Here is a 20,387-nt window from a genome sequence, read left to right on the forward strand (position 1 = left end):
ACACATATTACGTCGAGATGCGGAAAACCGGCCCACGACTTAATAAGCCAATATAACGACCCTGATGTATTATGATCGCGCACAGGGACTTATTTTATTATCAAGAAAATTGATATTATAGCACATGCTTTGCAATTTTATGTTTGGTTGGCAACAATGTTATTTTTCGACAACGTTACGAGTAATTTTTTGTCTTAATAATTTCTATTTTCCTTAGGTACCACACTGAAATCGTATTCGCCCGTACTTCGCCGCAACAGAAGCTGATCATCGTAGAGGGTTGCCAGCGTCTCGGCGCCATCGTGGCTGTAACTGGCGACGGTGTCAACGACTCTCCCGCTCTGAAGAAGGCCGACATCGGTGTTGCCATGGGTATTGCTGGCTCCGACGTGTCCAAACAGGTGTGTACATACATAGCCCACAATTCTGTACCACAAAGAAGTCCTTACAGACTGGCAAAAGGTGCCTACTTACTGGCGTATACAGTTCACTGGTAACAAAAAAGTAATCTGGGATTCTAGGCACTCGTATTTAATGTAATGGCAACTGTTCACGGCACTAGTCGTCCTCTTGGCCACTTTTTTACATGAAAGATACTTTTTAATGCCAACTCTTCCCTCGGTACACCCGAAAATTATGACACATGCAAAGTACTGAGAAATTTTGAATCGCCCTACTTATAAAATCCGCCGAAACCAGGCGTGGCTCACTCCGCGATTTCGTCGCGTCGCTACAAGTACCTACAAGTACATGCGCCCACACCAATTTTGGTGTCTAGCCATAGTAGTTGCCGCGCACCGCTACGGAACGGACGCCTGCTCGCGCTTGCGCCACCTAGCGGTCATATCTGTCGTAATAGACGCGTTTTGTTAGAGAGTGAATCTTCTGTCTTCTTCTCAGTCGGATACTCTTGTCAGAGCAGTCGTGGTCATCGGGGTCGTTGTACGGCTTTTTTCGTTATTTCCCGCCATGCTTCTCTATTTTCTGCATTCCGCACGCATAGATTTAAAGGTGATCCGGTGAGATTTTTAACTTGGTCGGTCCATCGCATTGACGGCCACAATCTGGGTCTTGTGCCACCCACTCTGCCCTGAACAACAAGCTTCTCCATGGCGTCGTCTTCCCTGCGCGTATTATTGACCGAAGCGTAGCGAAGGTCTACGTTTTGACTCGGGCATTTTGCTTTTGTATGTCCGGATGTTCTCCTCTACAGGTCACAATTCTCAACCGATTCTTGTGAAATTTTGTGACCAGATTCTATGAGTAAATATTTTTTTTTTGTCGTTCCCGTTTTTGAAAATTTTCAAAAATGGAGGAGTTGTCATACCTCGCGCTTAAACAAATAGTCGTATCGATATCATAAGAGTATTTTCTTTTTGAGACATATTTACATAGTAATAAAGCATTTAGGTGCCTTGGCTTTGTCTTCAGAGTATGCCGCCCTATGACTGATCTGTCCTGTATTAAAACTGTGTACTACGCGTATGTGCGCAGTATACTTGATTATGCTAGCACTGTATGGACTCCGCATTATATAACCCACATACACCGGATCGAGCACATACAAGAAAAATTTACAAAGTTTTTAAATTATCGCTTGAGAAAAATTCCTGAAACGTATGAGGATAGATGCAAATTTCATAACATTATCCCACTTAGCAATCGGCGAACTGTAGCAGACATGATGTTCCTCCACGATATTCTCAGCGGGCATCTAGACTGCGTTGGATTGCTGTCACAGTTAGGGCTCCGCGCTCCCTCCCGCCGTACTCGTCACACCACACTATTCCATATTCCCTGTCATCGTACCAATTATGGCCAAAATTCTATCCTGAGTAGAATCGCACGTACCTATAATAAATCGTTCCAAAACATTGACCCTTTCTTCTCCTCCAGACGTGTTTTCAAATCACAAATTGCAAACCAACTTTCCTAGTAGTCGCACAGACACACCCACTTACACACATACACCCACACACACACCCACACACACACCCACACACACACCCACACACACACACCCACACACAAACACACTAAATTCCAATAAATGCATACAAACTAATAGATCCGCTCATTTATGTAGGTACTGCATGTATTTTATTGTACAATTTTTTTTTTATATATTGTTTTCGCAACTATATCTACATATTTCGGAAAATTTTCCAGTTTACAGTTACTATTATTACATTTTTCTCTCTTTCTTTGTATTTCAAAGATTTACAATTTAATTTATAGTTACAATTCTTGTGCAGCACAAGTTACAAGTCTACCCACAGATGATTTTTTATTATGTATAAATTCCAGGAAGTTCTGTTATTGGCTATGCTATAAGTTCTCATGTTTTTTATGAATTATTTGATGTAAACGCTGTTGAACTTCTCAATAAAAAAAAATAAAAAAAAATAAAATAAAATAAATGGCAAAAAATGCAGAAAAATTGTATTGCTGGTTTAGGCGGTATGTAGATATTTAGTTTGTACTCGAGAATGAGTAGCCGAATTTCGTCAGCTTAGCTAAGTACTATCATGGCGCGTTTTGTAAACAATCGCTTTTTTTGTTTGCACACAGAAAGTCTGGGTTCGATCCCCAGTAAGACGTAACTTTTTGGATTTTTTTTTTCACTTAAACTTCGTATTTTTTTTTAATAAATTAAAATCTTTGTATTGTTGATTGATCAAACCGCTGTGTGGCGCTGTCATCGTACACGGTCCCAATAAGCTATGCTCGCGAGGTCTACAGCTCACAGAGCCACTAGTTTATTCTGTGCCGAAACTCACCTTCCCCCCTGTCTTCCAGGCCGCCGACATGATCCTGCTGGACGACAACTTCGCGTCCATCGTCACCGGCGTGGAGGAGGGCCGCCTGATCTTCGACAACCTCAAGAAGTCCATCGCCTACACGCTCACCTCCAACATCCCCGAGATCTCCCCCTTCCTCGCCTTCATCCTCTGCGACATCCCCCTGCCTCTTGGCACTGTAACTATCCTTTGCATCGATCTTGGAACCGACATGGTAAGTTTCACTTTTATCTGTCAATATTTATTGGGCTGTGCACTAAAAGAGTTGGGGCCCGTATCTCAAAAGCTTGTAACTTGTAATACAAGCGGATGTCACTTTTTGACAGCTTTTGTTAGAACGGGACTTCCACTTGTATTACAAGTTACAAGCTTTTGAGAAACAGGCCCCTGAACTGAAAATTGAAGAGTTATGAACATTCTTTTAAAATTACTTGAGATTATGTAATGCAATTCCGGGATATAATTGTCCTAAGGCGCTGGATGAAGAATTATTCTTAATCCCTCGTTTCCCAGGACCTCTCAAATCCTTATAATTACGACTCGTATTTGAGCCACTGGGATATGAGAGGTTAAACACGAAAACCTAGAAAATGACTACTTGAAAAGCTAGGTTAATAAATTAATGAAAAAATCACGATGAATTGTATCAATGTTAATTGTACGAATTGCTTTTTTAGTGCACAGATATATTAATTGTGTACAGCTCTAGTAAATACCGAATGTATGAGATATAATGAGGTATCATTACAGCTGTAAGATTGTGTAAGATAATATGTTAATTAAACAGTCTGCAACATCTGTTTATTTTTTTATGTTGACTATAATTGGGCATTATTTATTTTCGAAATTGTTATTAGTCTAAATTGATTAGAAACATCATGAGCATACGATTGGCATAATAATGTGCAGGAGTTGCCGACTGACGATATTTTTCTTAATATTATAGAGGCGGCCCGCCAACTGTGATGTAGTTGTATTTACCTAGTTATTGACATATGTAGGTGCCAGCGATTGCACTCGCATACGAGGAAGCGGAGGCTGACATAATGAAACGTCCGCCTAGGAACCCATTTTGCGACAAACTTGTCAATGAGAGGTCTTTATAACTGTCAATTACTGTTGCCATATAACATGCCGGTATCCAGCTAATAACAATAACGTCGCTGTTGTCTCGATATCGTAACGAGTGGGTGTTCTGTCGGTGTTCTAAACAGCTTGTTTATGTAATCATAAGGACTAAGCTCTATGTTAACTGAACTATCATTCATTATGGTTAAACTATAGAGATAAGTGTTAGCCTGGAATCATTCTACTAATGTGGAGTCCCGCTTGAGAGCTGAAGCAGCGAGGACGCTAGGAAATAACAATCATATGAATGTGTTTTGCCTATTTTAATACCTAACAGTGTTGGTGTTGCCCCGACTATGGACCCCCCGCGACCGACAGTTAAAACAGACACAACACACCCTTAGTACAGTCATTCATTTCACTTCATCACCATTCGAACCCTGGAAACATTGTGATTAAATACCATCCCCATCCATATTTCAAATTTTGTGTTTTACATAATGGGTTAAAACAGTCACATCACGATCTTTTTGTGTTATAAGTATCGTTTCTACTATAGTTTTTAAGCATTCCAAGCCGTTGCAACCATACGCTAAAGCTTTGGTTTCCTCCGATAGCGGTGCCGTCATATAGCGGCCGTCTCCATACAAATACTACAACATCCATATTTAGCCGTATTATTTAGTATGGAATCGGCCGCTATATGACGGTGCCGCTATCCTAGGAAAACCGATGTTAATGCTTTGGTTTCCTCCGATAGCGGTGCCGTCATATAGCGGCCGTCTCCATACAAATACTACGACACCCATATTTAGCCGTATTATTTAGTATGGAGACGGCCGCTATATGACGGCACCGCTATCGGAGGAAACCAAAGCTTAAGTCCTGAATTACGAAGGTCGCAGTTTGCGGGAAACTCGCGATAGATGGCGGCACTGACGTTGGGCTATTGATCGCGTTCGGGCCGAGAGTCCTTGCCTGTATCACAATAAAGTACTCGAGCTGTAGTGCTGTCGATGCAACTTCAGCAAAATTTAAACTAAGAATTTAGGCCAATTAATGCCAACGACGACTTTTTACAAGTACTGCTCCATTGAAGTTTTTCAATGAGTTGTTTTAATGGTCCTTTGTTTTAGAATGTCAATGCTTACGTTATATTTCTACAATATCTTAAGAACAAAGTTATTGTTCACATAAGAAAACAATTGTAAAGTTATTAAAGCACTTGGTATAGACATTCTTGTCTAGATGAAGATAGTTTGTCCTGTCAGTAGCCGTTTTCTCGAATTTCATTTTAGAATATACTCAATTAGAAGCCATTTTGTTTACGAGCTCTTACCAATATGATCTGATTGCTAAACTCGAAGCTACTTACTGTCCGTTATGGAAAGTCAAATGGCTGATTTACCGAATGTCTCAACAGCATGGGTGTATTAACAAATTTTGGTTTTTGATTTCGTACAGAAAGAATTCAGCATATTATGATGCTTGCGTTTAACGCGTCATAATGATAAACTGTTCATCATTTTTTATCCTGCGGGCTCAGCACGGTTCCATTTTTATCGACTATCACTATGCCCGTCACTTTCGCACTTACATAGTTGTTAGAACGTGACAGGCAGGTGATAAACGATAAAAATGCGACCGTGCTACTAGGGCTGGTGATAAAAGACGTTGGAGGTTTTATCTTTATTTATTTCGTGATAGACGCAACCATAATGCCTTGGCGTAAAAAACGTTCTGAGCGAACGCATTTGACGCTAAAGCTGGCAGCACCGACCATCATATATTTGTTTTATACAAATGTTTCGTGGTTGACGCCGCCCGTATTAGCCTTCAACCAATTCGGTCGGAGCGGTTTTCGTAGCCTTTGGATACGCCTTCAGCAATCATATTATAGTGGTAACAGCGAATAGCGTCTGGTTGCAAGCAGCTTGTTAAGTGTTGGATGTTGTACACGTGACGATATGCACACGCTTCGCGCGGCGGCCGTCCAGGTGTGGTCCTGTGCTCACATGGCTAGTGTTTGTAGGTGCCCGCCATTTCCCTGGCCTACGAGGAGGCCGAATCTGACATTATGAAGCGACAGCCGCGTAATCCTTTCACAGATAAACTAGTTAACGAGAGGTAAAACCCACGCGAGTGTCAGCACTCGTTCAAAGATTCTATCTATCCGCTAATTTGCTTGCTACCACGTGTAAGTTAGTCTTCAATATTGAGGTGTGGTTGCCTGTGTGTGGATGCCCTAACACCGTGTATCTCCGTGGATATTGAAGGCGACGAACGCACAGCTCCTAACTTATGCCTTGCGTTGTCTTTGTATTTTACTATCTTAACTGACTTCCTTAGCTTGATGTCCATGGAAGAATGTGTTTTATCCACGTTACCACCTCATGGTCCCTTCATAAACACATTGTTTCATTTTGTTTTTTGTGATCTTTAACACTTATTTATGTGCGGTGTTGTGAGCAGGTAAGTTTCGGTGTTTCCCTGTCTGTACCTGTCATCTCTGTCATGCATGGAACATTTGTTAAGTGTCCTATAGTACTACTGTTGTCTGTATGGTATTTTGACGTTTCCTCATTTCTTACCGCTCATACTTCACCCGACACAAGTTTTTCACGAAGATATCGCTATCATTCGTTACTCACGTTGAGCCGAGCGCTTCATCACACATAAGATAACTTCATCAAGGCTATAATTTGTATACACTGACACTGATTATATACGTAATATATTATAATTATAATTACTCTACAATCTAGGGCTTGTTTGTAACTTCTTTCACTAGTGTAGTGTTTCAGATTTTTACATTTTGTCTTTCAAGGTCGAAAGCTATCGTATGTAATTTATGAACACGCCAGTCTTTTATACTAGCTATATCGTAATATTAAGCAGATATATTTAGATATATTTTTTATTAATAATATTTCTAACGGAAGTAGTTTAGTATAAGCGGCGTAGAGAGGTGTATATTTATTATGTATAAGCGTCATATTGATATACAGATCAAATACCCACAAAACGGAGCATGTTAAAAACTCGCGCTTATCAGGCATTGGCGCTCTGATACTAATAGTGTATTAAGCCCGGCCGCTTGTTTGAGTTGTGTACGACCTATAGTAATAATATACAATAAGAATTTTAGGGATAAACAGGGTATGTTTTAGTATGCAACCGAGTGGTGTGGCCTAATACTTTATTCATATAAACGCGTCAATATGTGATGACTGGGACTTTTTAAATTATGAGTGGATTTCAAAACTGTTGTACAAATTTAAGGGTTCAATTACGCTTTCGTCCAAATGTTAATTGATTCCTTTGTGTTACCAAAAATAGCCAGGATACATAACTGTTGCACAATATAATCAATTAAATACACAGGTGAAGCTAGTGTTGTGAGACCCAAACCCCAGACCTTAAAGACACGGGGAAATGCTTTCTTATTACTACAGAAAGCTTTTAATCTGTCTTTAATATTCGGCTAAGATTCAGAACACCAATTGAAGCCCTTAACGAACAAATTTGAAATCCAACCAGCTCCAACAACGTTTGGGATGTATTGTATGTTGGTATGTCCTGATTGCTTGGTGTTTACGAAGGTGCCAGCTATCTCTCTGGCGTACGAGGCGCCCGAGTCTGATATCATGAAGCGGCAGCCGCGAGACCCTTACCGTGACAACCTCGTCAACAGAAGGTTGGCCTGACTGCACCGCGGCCCGACGCTTATAGTTCTCATATGGGTGTTAGCACGCGGTGGCCACATTATTGAGTGACGTTCTCAGACAAGATATTCACTGTCGGACGTTGTTTTAGCGAAACAATAACTGAATTACCTACAAAAAATGTTTTTAAAAGTCTGTTTACCCTAGGTGTTGATTTATTTCCATAACTAGTTGATGGTTTATCTTTAGAATTAACCTAGTAATGGAAAGTCATAAGGATTAGATGAAGATAACTGTTTCAGAGAACTATCAATAGAATACTAGCTTAATGCTTAGATCGTATCTGTTAGATATCGATGCTGGCAAATACAGACGCCGGGGACAAATTCCACAGTAATTCGCGTTGGTAACTCATTCTGAGTGAATTATAATTGCGTTTTTATGCCAACGGCCAATTACTGACAACCGACACAGTGGTATATTTTTCCGAGAGCGGCACAAGTATTCGTCCGTTGCACGGCGCCTCACAAAACAGACAACTGAATTAATAGACGATCCAAGGATTCACTGTGTTGACGGTACGGCATCTGCATTTGTTCCTTGGGCTGTCAGCATAGCGTATCCTTTTATCCCTATAAAGGACTAGCAATGCGCTAGGACACGTTTGGAGTAAAAAAATCCTATAAGCTAAGGCACATTAAGCTGTCCTTACGTTTATTCCGCATATAATGTTGAAAAAAGTATGAAGTCGATGACAGCCTTACTAGTTGACGATTATTTTTTGTATCAGCGCCATCTAGTGAAGCTGTTATGACGGCTGCTGCGGAAGCTGCTGTGTTATGACGGCACCGACTCTTGTTCGACTTTTTTCGTCTAGTAGTTCAGTTGTCGCCCGTAGCGACGGACGACAATAATACGGCCACCTGTGTCTCAACAGTACCATTTGAGCTGGATGTGGAAGAGTGATTATAACCCCCCACCCTGTATACAGAAAAATGTATTCAGAACCATTGTCCCTCCCAGTAAATAATGAAGTAAACTTGTATACAAATACCTAATAAATATACGAAACCAGTACATAAAACCTACATGCTACTGTAAATTGTTTGTTTCTTAAAGTTCTTCATAGATTTTCTGACATTTATTAAACTAGAAGCCTCTACAAATAGATTAGAATTTTACCTCTATCTCTCTATAATCTTCACTCTTCCATATTACAAAATTTGCAAAAAAATGTTGGGTGACACTTCGTAACGCAGTGTCGGCGACAATGCACGATTAGATCTATTTAGATCGTGTAGTCTACGTTCTAGACGCTAGCAACTTGTGTGATACGTGTCGTAATGTCCCAGTAGATAAACATAGAAAATTTCCATTAAACATTATATACGTTTGTGTTCAAGGAATGTCGTAGGCGAAAGGGTACATTTATAGATATCGTAATAATTTTATCACGTAATTTTTATGTATAATATGATTTATTATTTATATTAAGTAGAAAAGCACGTTAGTCTCAAATTTGATGCTCAAAGCGCTTTCTACGCCACACACACACTACACTTGATAGGAATCCTTACGCTGTTACTATATCTGCCTTATAATAACTATGACTGCCTGTCTAATTCACTCGCTGAAGCTTACTTCCTACCCAATTACAGAAATATTAATAATAATATTACAAGTCAAATATGGTCCTTTAACCTTTTGGACGCCAATAACCGATATATCCGCACCGTAGGTTCAACGCCAAAGACCGATTAATCGGTCACAGACCACAGAGCAACATAGACCTACGTGCATATGCATAAAGTTCAATTTCAGTTTTGACACTTCGGTGACGTGGCGTCAGCGTGACAGCTTTTGTGTTTGACACGGCGTCGAAAAGATTAAGAACGATGCGTTTTAAAATAATTAAAAAACTAGTTATATAAAAAGAAAAATAAGAATGATGTTAAAATAAAGTTCTTTTATGTTTGGTCTCTAGAAGCAATACCTAAAATTGTGTTAAAATTTCTGTATTTTGGTATTCTCTTTTTTCTAACCTTATTTTAATTTCTAAGTTATTTTATACATTGTAGAATCGACTAACTGAATGTTGTGCAGTGGACGCATGGATGTTGTTTTATCTCTATCGTACATTTAGTTTACTAACTTGGGAACATCGACAATGTTTACATTAATTTACTCTAGGACTTTACCATAGTCTTAAGAACCTGATATAAATAAATTGAAATAAAGAATGTCATGAAAATTTGTAATTCATTCATGTAAAAACAAATTTAATGTATAAAAAACATTTTCGATGTACCACATGAAAATTTAATTTTAAATAATTAATGCAAAAACCATATTTTATACATTTTTAATTGATTGCGTCAATATTATATTAGCACTTCATATTAGGTAATTATTAACAATAAAAAGAGGATATGGTTTTTGCTGTAATATGAATCTGCTAACTATATTTATAATCCTAGCTATTTACAAAACCTGTTTAGAGCATATTATATGTTCTTACAATACATTAAGGCTTACTAGCTAGTTACATACGTGCCGATTGTCAAATAACTTCTGCAAACGAATGCACATTTAGAAGGCACTTTGCGACACACGATACGAATAAACTCAAAATTTTGTACAAACTATTAAATAACCTGAACTGGTCTTTACTTGAGCCTACTTTCTATTAAAATATTCGAGAAACTATTTCAAACATAGTTGCTCTATTCGATTGGCTAAAATACAATGTTAAATTCTAAACGTGTGTCGATCAAATCAAGCTTGCAAGACTCGTACTCTGTACCAACTGTTGACACAAGTCGTGGGTGTTGCCAGATTGATCTCCATGGCCTACGGGCAGATCGGCATGATACAAGCGGCAGCTGGCTTCTTCGTATACTTCGTGATCATGGCTGAGAACGGCTTCCTGCCACTCAAGTTGTTCGGCATCAGGAAGATGTGGGACTCCAAGGCGATCAACGATTTGACTGACTCTTATGGACAAGAATGGGTAAGCTGGGACACTTTTATAAGCATAGTTGTATAACGAAACTTTTTAAAGTAGTTAGAAATATTTACTACTCTAGCTCTACTTACTTAGATACTACTCTTTTCTTTAAGGTGAGTTCTAAGCGTCAGAAAAGAATAGATACATTTTAGCAGCGTTTCTTGGCGGTTATCATTATCAAGCATTTGTCGCTATCCCACGCAAATCCCTGTAGGAAGGGATGAATGTATTTAACATCTGTAGAAAACTGCAGTCGTAACATAATATTATCATCATAGAAGCGTTCAAACCTAACCAAAAATGACTCAAAGAAACGAATGGGTTTATCTTCTTTATTAAGAAGGTCAGAATAGATATGGTCAAAGCACATCGTAGTAATACGTACAGTAAGCTGCAGATTTAAGTGACCCCTCTGCATAGAAATTTGTTTGCAGAGAAGGTCACTTAACTCGGCAGCTTACTGGGGCCCGTTTCTCAAAAGCTTGTAACTTGTAATACAAGCGGATGTCGCTTTTTGACAGCTTTTGTGAGAAAGGGACAAATATTACATTTTTATTGGACTACATAGTCATCAACTCAAGCAGGGGGTAGTCACAGGTACATTTGGCCGGCGCGCCCATCGGACAGGCGTATGGCAGTGGGCTGCTGCTCGGCGTGCACGATAGTCGTGTCACGCGGCGCCCGCGCAAAATTGAAAATACACAGCGGCTTCGAAACTTACTTCCGTGAGAATCAGACATACTATCTCCGGATAAAAAATGTATGTTTACATAATCAACGTTTGTAATTCCTACATATTTATCTTAAAAATAATAAATCAGTGGGTATAGGTATAAAAACTTGTCAAGTGATAACCCCGTGCCGACACTCACAGCTCGGTCATAAAACTGCGGCGCGCAAAGGAGATTCACGGTTCGTGCGCGGTTATAAGTTTCAATTTTGCTTGCAGGCGGCGATATAGGTGTAATTTTATACCTAAATCTGACTTGTGAAGGAGTGAATTTTCTGTATGGTAGTACTATTAGTTATTCTGTGACTCAAGTCTGTGTGATGTGTGCTGTGGAATCATTTCGCAAATAGCGCCCTAGCGGCGTACCTGCTAGATCTGGACGCAATTCATCTCTCTCCTCTCTCCTTCGTTAACTTTTTTTTTTTTTTTTTCACAACAATTTTTAACAATTTATATTCCTCGCCAAACTGCGAGTGCAGTTTGTTGGCGAGATCGCGCTCATTTTTAAGTTTTAAACATAAATATTATGCTATGCACTAATGCACTAAATACTAAACTTAACTTAAATACATACTATCCAAAAAGCGAACATGCATGGCGATTATGATGACAAATCAAAAAAGACAAGTAGGTCATACATAACATTTGAAATTATTTTAACAACAAAATTCAGGTAAAGGTTCATGAGTAAGTACAGTTTTAATAGTTTTAAACCGGTGTTTGTTCCGCAGACGTACCGCGACCGCAAGGCCCTCGAGTTCACCTGCCACACCGCTTTCTTCGTGTCCATCGTGGTGGTACAGTGGGCCGACCTGATCATCTGCAAGACCCGCCGCAACTCCATCGTGCACCAGGGCATGCGCAACTGGGCGCTCAACTTCGGCATCATCTTCGAGACCGCGCTGGCCGCCTTCCTGTCCTACACGCCCGGCATGGACAAGGGACTCCGGATGTACCCACTCAAGTGAGTAAAATGTCTAAAGTTACACAAGTGGAATCAGAAACTACTTAGCAATAGACTAGCGGCGGAGGCATGGTCGCTTTTTTATCGCCTGTCGTGTCAAGCGTCACTTTCACGGTTAAACACGCGTGGGAACGTAACAGGCATGGTGACAGACGATAAAGCCCTGTCTTAGCCCTACACGAGTTAAAAATTAATTACATATGCTTTTACTCTATCAGGAACAAAGTTGTGTTAGGATCATTCTGAACACCTTGTCCACTTCTGCTACTGACTATATGTACATCAACAGGTGTGGGTCGATATCATACGAAAGAAGATTTATATAATTTCACTGATTACAATGTCTTAATCCTACCGACTGTGCCAATAAGAGTTAGTTTACAAATCGTCAAATAGTGCATATATCGATACTCGTATGAATCTTATGACGCTGACACGTTTCGGAATCCACGGAGTACACTCATTATATATGTAAAGACCGACCTGTCATACAGGGACCCGTCTGAAAATCAGCGCTGGGTATATATCTAGACATATATCTGGCAAAAGTTGAGATTGGTACCCATTGCTTATACCGATATAAAATTTTTGTGCATGTTTTTGTATAATTGTGAAATGAAGATTGTTTTTCTCTCGTGTATTTTATTTTGTGGTACTTGTGGCAATAAAACATTCTTGATTTTTTTTTTATCCTTTGTGTTACGGATGTTGACATTTGTTTGTTTGTTCGTCAGGTTCGTGTGGTGGCTGCCGGCCATCCCGTTCATGCTGTCGATCTTCATCTACGACGAGATCCGGCGCTTCTACCTCCGTCGCAACCCGGGCGGCTGGCTAGAGCAGGAGACGTACTACTAGGCGCTGCGCACGCGCAGCCCGCTCCGCTCCGCCGCTGGCCCGCCCGCCCCGAGCCACAAGACGGACCCCGCCTCCTTATTTATCGTTTCCATGAACTATGTATGTATATATGAACGGTGGTTTGATATTTGTGATGAAAAATATTATACACGATTATTATTATTTTTGATGATTATGAATCGAGTTATTTTTATATTGAAAATTGTTTGACGATGTAATTTGACGATTGAATCTCGAGGACGCGGATCCGGAAGCGTACTCAGGCCGCCGCGCGACGGCGCCGGCCCGGCCCGGCACCTCGAACACACTAATCACGTAAGATAGACTTAATGAATTAATACTAATGAATTGTTTTTCACATACTTATGTAATAAGTAATAAATGATCGTCTAGCAGTAGTTCATCGTTCGTGAATCATGTGGGCATCGGTATGCCGCCGTGTTCGGCGGCCAACGAAAAGCATTTGTTGTAAAATTACAGTTAAGAGCCATTATTATTATAATTTAAGTATAGATTAAGTTGAATTTTTCGAGTGGATAACGTTTAGTTCGCTCAGCGATCGGGTGCATGGTGTGTGCGAGGTCGATGTGGAGTGCCTGAGGATTAGTGTACACTGTACTACCGCTTACTGTTAGGTAGGTAGTTGAAATTTTGAAGCCGTATTTTGAATTGTAAGGTAGTTATGAAGCATACACCGCCGCGCCGCCTGCGGGCCGCGCCGGGCGCACTGCCGACTCTCGCTCCGTCGCGGCCACCACGCCACAACACGATGCTTTTCTTTTATAACAAGAAACATATTCAGATTATTAGTGAATTTCGTCAAATTTATTAAAATAGGCTGCTCATGGTAATTATGTAAGATTTTATTTCTTAATTAAAGGATAATAACAAAACGTAGGGATGCGTAATTAGAAATTTTTAAAATTATACAGTTATGATAGAGTGAGATAGTTTTAGTGGCCACTCGGGGCTCCGGCGGCGGCCGGAGCGGGCGGCGGCCGTAGCCGGGCGCGAGCACGCTCGGCGAGCATGCTCGACGAACACGCTCGGCGAGCATGTTCGGGGCTTGCTCGCGCACCAGGCGAGTGAGCTGGAGACCCGAGTGGGACGATTCATTTCAATTTTTCGTAACGAATACATATAACATTATAATAATGGTTACAAAAGTAAAATATAACATTATAGCGACTAATAAATCTAAATTATATGAAATGTTTATAGATTTAAACGAAGTTTGTTTGTTTAGAGTGACCTTCTGTGCTTGTTTGAGGAGAAGATGTACATCTCGTGACAATAGTGGTTGATCATGATGATATTACTGTAATGATTTGATCTTTGTGAGCCGTTTATTTGACGTACACCGTAGAACATTGTTTTGCGTTCGACAGTTCTTTACACCGATTCATTTTTTAGTATTACTCTGTTGGCTAGGAGCGCTGTAAAAATGTAAGTGTTATTAATAAAAAACATTTTCAAAATATTACTGCGTTGTTTCATTCCGTCGAGTACAGTCCTGAGGCGCTTTCGCATTCGGCCGCTCGGAATAGTCGCCAATGCCTTGCAATGTGCTTCGCCAAATATTTTGCCAATGTAGTAAAAATATGCATCAATACTAAATAGATGAACGGAAACTGCGAACAAATCAATACATCTTGCATCTCTGACCACAACTTAAAGCTAGAATTTGAATAGACGATTAAGTTAGTTGCCTGGATAGGGATCCGCAAGGATTTATATTCTCTTTGTTAGTTGCTAAAACTGTCAAAGTAGTAGAACGTCCACAAGCTTGTTCATAAGTGGCTAAATTGGAAGATTTCTACAATAAATACGTTACTCTACATGATTGTTTTATTCAGATCCAAATCAAATCCAAATCCTTTATTAGTGTCATCAACTCCACTATTTTGACCAAAAACAACAAACATACAAACGTTTTACCTAACTACCGAGGATCGCAAATAATGTTTCTTTGTATCGATTTTTACACGATGGTTAACTCTCACAAGTACTTACCTTTTATACTTAGAGTTAGACCAAGAAAAGTCTGAAGCGAAAAATCGCTGCAGACTTTTCTCGGTCTGACTCTATTCTCTTTGAAAGTCAGTGTCGATGGTCCTTCTGAATGGCTGGCAACCTGGGGCCCGTTTCTCAAAAGCTTGTAACTTTTAATACAAGCGGATGTCACTTTTTGACAGCTTTTGACTTGCATTCAATAATATATATATATATATATACAGGATGCTTCCTGTAACAGGAGCAATAAATTAAACTAAAGGCTGTACTCCTCAAACTGACCGACATTTGTACAGCAACTTTAAAAAAATTATGAATCCTTTAGACTTCCTCTTTTTCATACAAATAAATATTGCCTTCAATGTACGCTGACATCAGTGTGTTTGACGTTGCTTGTCACGCTTTAAACATAACATGCAATACATTGCGTCTTAGAATAAACTTTAAAGTTTAATAAAAATCAAAACATGAGTTATTTTCAAAAGTTGCTGACCAAATGTTGGTCAGTTTGAGGAGTACCTACAGCCTTTAGTTTAATTTATTGCTCCTGTTACAGGAAGCACCCTGTATAGTAAGTTACAAGCTTTTGAGAAACGGGCCCCTGCTGTTAAAAATGGTCACATGAAAAGTCTTTGTATTTAAAGAATGGAGCTACATAGGTATTCGGACCACAACCAGTTAGGTAATTGACGTAAGTACCTATATACTTGTTTAACCAACTTTTAGAAGAAGAAAAAAGACTAGGCGCATAAAATGCCCAATTTTTAACATTTACCGCTGAGCTACGGTCGTAGCTGATACAAGGGTTTCCCAGCACAGTAAGCTTTATCTCATATAGGTAAGTATATTGTGTAAATCAAGGTATGTTCATTTTACTAAAAACACCATTAACACACTGCTAGCGTGAGCTACACGCTACGAGCGTAGCCGATAACATGTTTTCCGCTTTGTAGTGAAAAGCGTCTACGATCAGAGAACCCGCCTAGCGGGTCGCTGGCAGTGAATAAATTAAATTACATGTCTTATAACAATAATACAATGTAAAAAAACATTTTAATAAAATTGTCTCGCCGCTATAAGTGGTGCTCTTTTTAATATAATTTTACAAAGTTGCACAGCGGCCATTCCCTGTGAATTATACAATACCTAGCACTTAATTTTATGACACGCGGGACCGAAGGTCATTAAGGTCGACCGTTAGCATAACTTTAGGGCTCCAGGCTGCCCCAGATAAGGGTGGGCGGACGGGGCGTGGCAACTGAGTGATGCTCATTAGAATCTCTCAAATGTTGACACTAGCTTTTATAAGCGACAGTATCAAAGATGTATATTTAACGGAAGAGCGTTTCTTTTATTTTTTGCATTTATATATATTGTGACTTTTTTTGCCACTTTTGTGTTATTTCTAGTCAAAATCACGAGCCCTTTTATCCTTGTAGGAGAAAAAAGTGTCCTAAAATTTCTATACACATTTCAAACTTTCCTTTTTGTTAAGTATATGGGGAAATGGTAGTTGGTAGCACAATAGGAGAAAAACTCTGGGACATTTTTTTATCCCATTAGGATCGAAGGAGGAATCACGAGTTCTGAGTAGAAATAACACAAAATAGGCAAAAAAGGTCACAATATATAAAGATGGCAAAAAATAAAATCAACGTTCGGAACACCCTTAAGTTATTAAATTTGACCCACTTGCCGTTTTCCGATTGGGTGGATTATTAAGCCACATTGAGCCTATTGTACATTATTTTAACCAACATAATTAATACTTACCTACCTAATTTCTTCGAAAATACCTACTAGGTACTATAAACTGCTAGAATAATAATAATTCCTTTTGTTCTCATTGCGGATGAAAAACTGGCTGTAGGTAGACCTCAGGTAGACGGATACTAAGGCGCGTATTCGGAAATGTAAAATGTATTCCAATACATAGGACCGTCGTCGCGCATATTATATTAAACGTGACGCGCTGATAATGAAATTAAATTAATATTAATGCCGCCAGCCTTCTTGGCACCTTGCCACAAGGCACCGAGCTGGAGCCAGTTTTTTATTTATATTTAGTTGTAGTTTTTAATTTTAGTTTAAATAGTTTTGACTTTAAGGTTTTTATTTATTTTTTAAACATAATAAATAGCACTTAAAATAAAAACATATAAATAAAAAAATTGGCTTAAAATAAAAACATATAAATAAAAAAATGTGCCTAAGTCGTAGTCGCTCAGTAGGGTCCTTTACCCAGAAGGCTGGCCGCATTGCCCCGCTGGATGGCAATGCTGATCCAGTGGGCAAAATATTGGCCAGCCCTCTGATCACCAGAAGCCTCTATAAGGCGCTCTGACAGCTCTTCATAGAGGCTACGCGCGCTAGGTCCCCACGGCCCCAGGGTTTCCACCCCAAACGCCGCAAATATGTAGTGTCGCATATTTGGGACGTATGAGGATTTCGGCTGAGGTTTTAATTGTGATTTAATTTGTATTACTAGTTATTGTATTAAAACAACTATTAAAAGAAATAAGAGGCCGATTAATATTGTGTTTTGAACTGAATATGCCTCAGATACATGTATTGTATGTTTATCTACATATATGTTAATGCAAACAAAGACGACAGTGGGAATGTAAAGAAAATAAATATCCCAAAATAACACATTTATCCAGAACACAATACGCTCTTCAGTTGAATTTCCAGTACTGGTACGTACAGTCGGTAATATTTAAGATATAACACATGCACAAGTGATACCTACTCACTAAGTAAAATGAGGTAGGTAGTAAGGTAAAAAAAGCGGCCAAGTGCGAGTCGGACTCGCCCATGAAGGGTTCCGTATTTAGGGGATTTAATATGACGTATTAAAAACAAAACTACTTAGTAGATTTCGTTCAAACCAATTTTCGGTGGAAGTTTGCATGCAAGTACATCATATAATTTTTTTAGTTTTATCATTCTCTTATTTTAGAAGTTACAGGGGGGGGGGGACACACATTTTACTACTTTGGAAGTGTCTCTCGCGCAAACTATTCTAACTAATTTAGAAAAAAATGATATTAGAAACCTCAATATGATTTTTGAAGACCTATCCATAGATACCCCACACGTATGGGTTTGATGAAAAAAAAATAATTCGAGTTTCAGTTCTAAGTATGGGGAACCCCCAAAATTTATTGTTTTTTTTTCTATTTTTGTGTGAAAATCTTAATGCGGTTCACAGAATACATCTACTTACAAAGTTTCAACAGTGTCGTTCTTAATAATTTCGGAAAAAAGTGGCTGTGACATACGAACGGACAGACAGACATGACGAATCCATAAGGGTTCCGTTTTTTGCCATTTCGCTACGGAACCCTAAAAAAACGTTAACTCACATTACGTAAACCTAAAACCGACGCAAAAGGAGGTACATTTGACGCCAATGTCTACCTCTGTGTCTGTCTGTAGCATCGTAGCTCTCAAACGAATGGACCTATTTAGATGCGGTTTTTTTACGTGAAAGCGATGGCCATGTTTGATAAAATCGATCCAGCAGTTTGGAGAGTATCGGCTCTCTTCCAAAATGATGTAAGGCATTTTTGGCATAAAATGTTTTAAAATCTTATGATTAGCGTAGGGGCCGGGTTTAGAAAATTTTAAATGTAATTAAATTACCTACTAGTTATTTTACAAAGACGTGAGTTTTGCCGATGAACGGAGTGTTGCTATTATCAAGGTTAAGAGATTTTTGCAGAAGTTGTTTTTAAAGGTACATAGGTACTATGTAAGTAGTTCTCTACTGCTAAGTTTTCAATTTAGTTTTTTGCACCGCCTAATTGGTTGGATTTAGAGTGTAATTTTCCACTACCTGAAGGTTGTCTGGAAGAGATCGCTCTTTACCGATAAGGCCGCCTTTTGTTTACCTCTGTCCTTATTATTGTGTGATTCCTTGTAAATTGAGGTTGTGCACTAAAGTGGATTTGTATTGTAAGTAATTGTATTATTTACGATACCGACTGTACTAAGGACGGAGTTTCCATGGCGCTGGCACCACTCCAAAGCCCTCAATTTCGGATAAATGTTGCATTGAAATAGTATGAAACTACTTAATTTATACCCTGATTAATGCGAACATTAATTTTATTTATACGGTCAGTTTAAAGCTAGAATACTGGGGCATAACTACGTCGCATACAACTTATAATAACCATTATACCTACGACGCCAGGAGTTGCAATCTCGACTCATGTTTTGGTTTATTAAAAAAGTCATATTAAGTGCAAGTTAGTAACATCCACTTTTTTACTGTGGATGTTGCTGCGTCACAAGTACCTAAGTACCGTAAAATGGGGTGAGTAGGGTCAAAACTGAAATTCTAACCTCGATAACATTTTATTTTTACATATGAAAACTGAATGGTGTAGGTTGAACTGAATAAGTGTTCCGGACGTTTGTATTTTAGTTTTTATTTTATTTTGGGTAGTTCCATTTCATAACTTTGACGATAAAGAGGAAAACCCACCTCACCCTGTAATGCCTCGTATTTGGGATGAGAGGGGTTTTCATACAAAGGTGATTTTGGAAGATTGTTGGATCGATTGTTTTTTATTATTCGTATTACTATAGCTCCATTTTAAATTGGAATACATTATTATTGTATCAGTAGCCTTAAAATCCCTTATCCCCCTCTCAAACCACCTCTCCACCTCTCCCCGCGAAACCTACTCACCCCGTTTTACGGTATAAATTAATGTTAGAAATAGGTAATATAGGGTAAGTGCTTAAATAATAGAGCTCACTCACAGGAATTCGAGTGCGTGACCTTTGCTACACCTTAATTACCCGTAAATACGCGCTATAGGTAGTGTTAATTCGTCTAATACAATTAGTGACAAGTAATGATACATGTGTAGGTACAATAATGGACTGCCCAATGCTCTAACCTGATTAGATTACGTCAACTGTTAAGCTTATTACCTGTAATATCGTTTGTATTGTACATACATGAATTTGACAAGCAAATGAAACGTAGGATATTATTTACATTATATGAAACTTGCCGAAACCGAAAACTTTACCTAGGTCATCAAAATTATGTTTGATATGAGTGAAAATTGTTTCTCAATATACATTATGCATTTAGTCGCAGCTGACTCCAGTAATGATTCGTTTATTCCACCCTGTATAATCTGATTGATTGAACGTATTCGAATGTATATACCTAGCTACTTACTTATAGCTCTGTATCCTGAGGGTCGCGGCACGTGCCAAACGCGGCCTTGAACGTCCTTTATTATACCTACCTAACTGT

At 39.1% G+C, this 20,387-nt stretch overlaps 1 protein-coding gene across 1 annotated transcript in view; it reads left to right on the top strand.

Annotated features, from left to right (window-relative positions):
• Positions 1-14,573, top strand: part of LOC134655839 (sodium/potassium-transporting ATPase subunit alpha) — a 28,733-nt gene extending 14,160 nt beyond the window's left edge. Inside the window, exons 12-17 of the mRNA XM_063511330.1 lie at positions 218-401; positions 2,800-3,015; positions 7,472-7,566; positions 10,370-10,544; positions 12,003-12,235; positions 12,970-14,573. Coding sequence (XP_063367400.1) covers positions 218-401; positions 2,800-3,015; positions 7,472-7,566; positions 10,370-10,544; positions 12,003-12,235; positions 12,970-13,090 — 1,024 coding nt within the window. The 3' untranslated portion in view covers positions 13,091-14,573. The remainder of the gene's footprint in view (positions 1-217; positions 402-2,799; positions 3,016-7,471; positions 7,567-10,369; positions 10,545-12,002; positions 12,236-12,969) is intronic.
• Positions 14,574-20,387: the final 5,814 nt, after the last annotated feature.

Source organism: Cydia amplana, chromosome 17 (assembly GCF_948474715.1).
Source record: "Cydia amplana chromosome 17, ilCydAmpl1.1, whole genome shotgun sequence".
In the NCBI taxonomy this organism is placed as follows: domain Eukaryota; kingdom Metazoa; phylum Arthropoda; class Insecta; order Lepidoptera; family Tortricidae; genus Cydia; species Cydia amplana.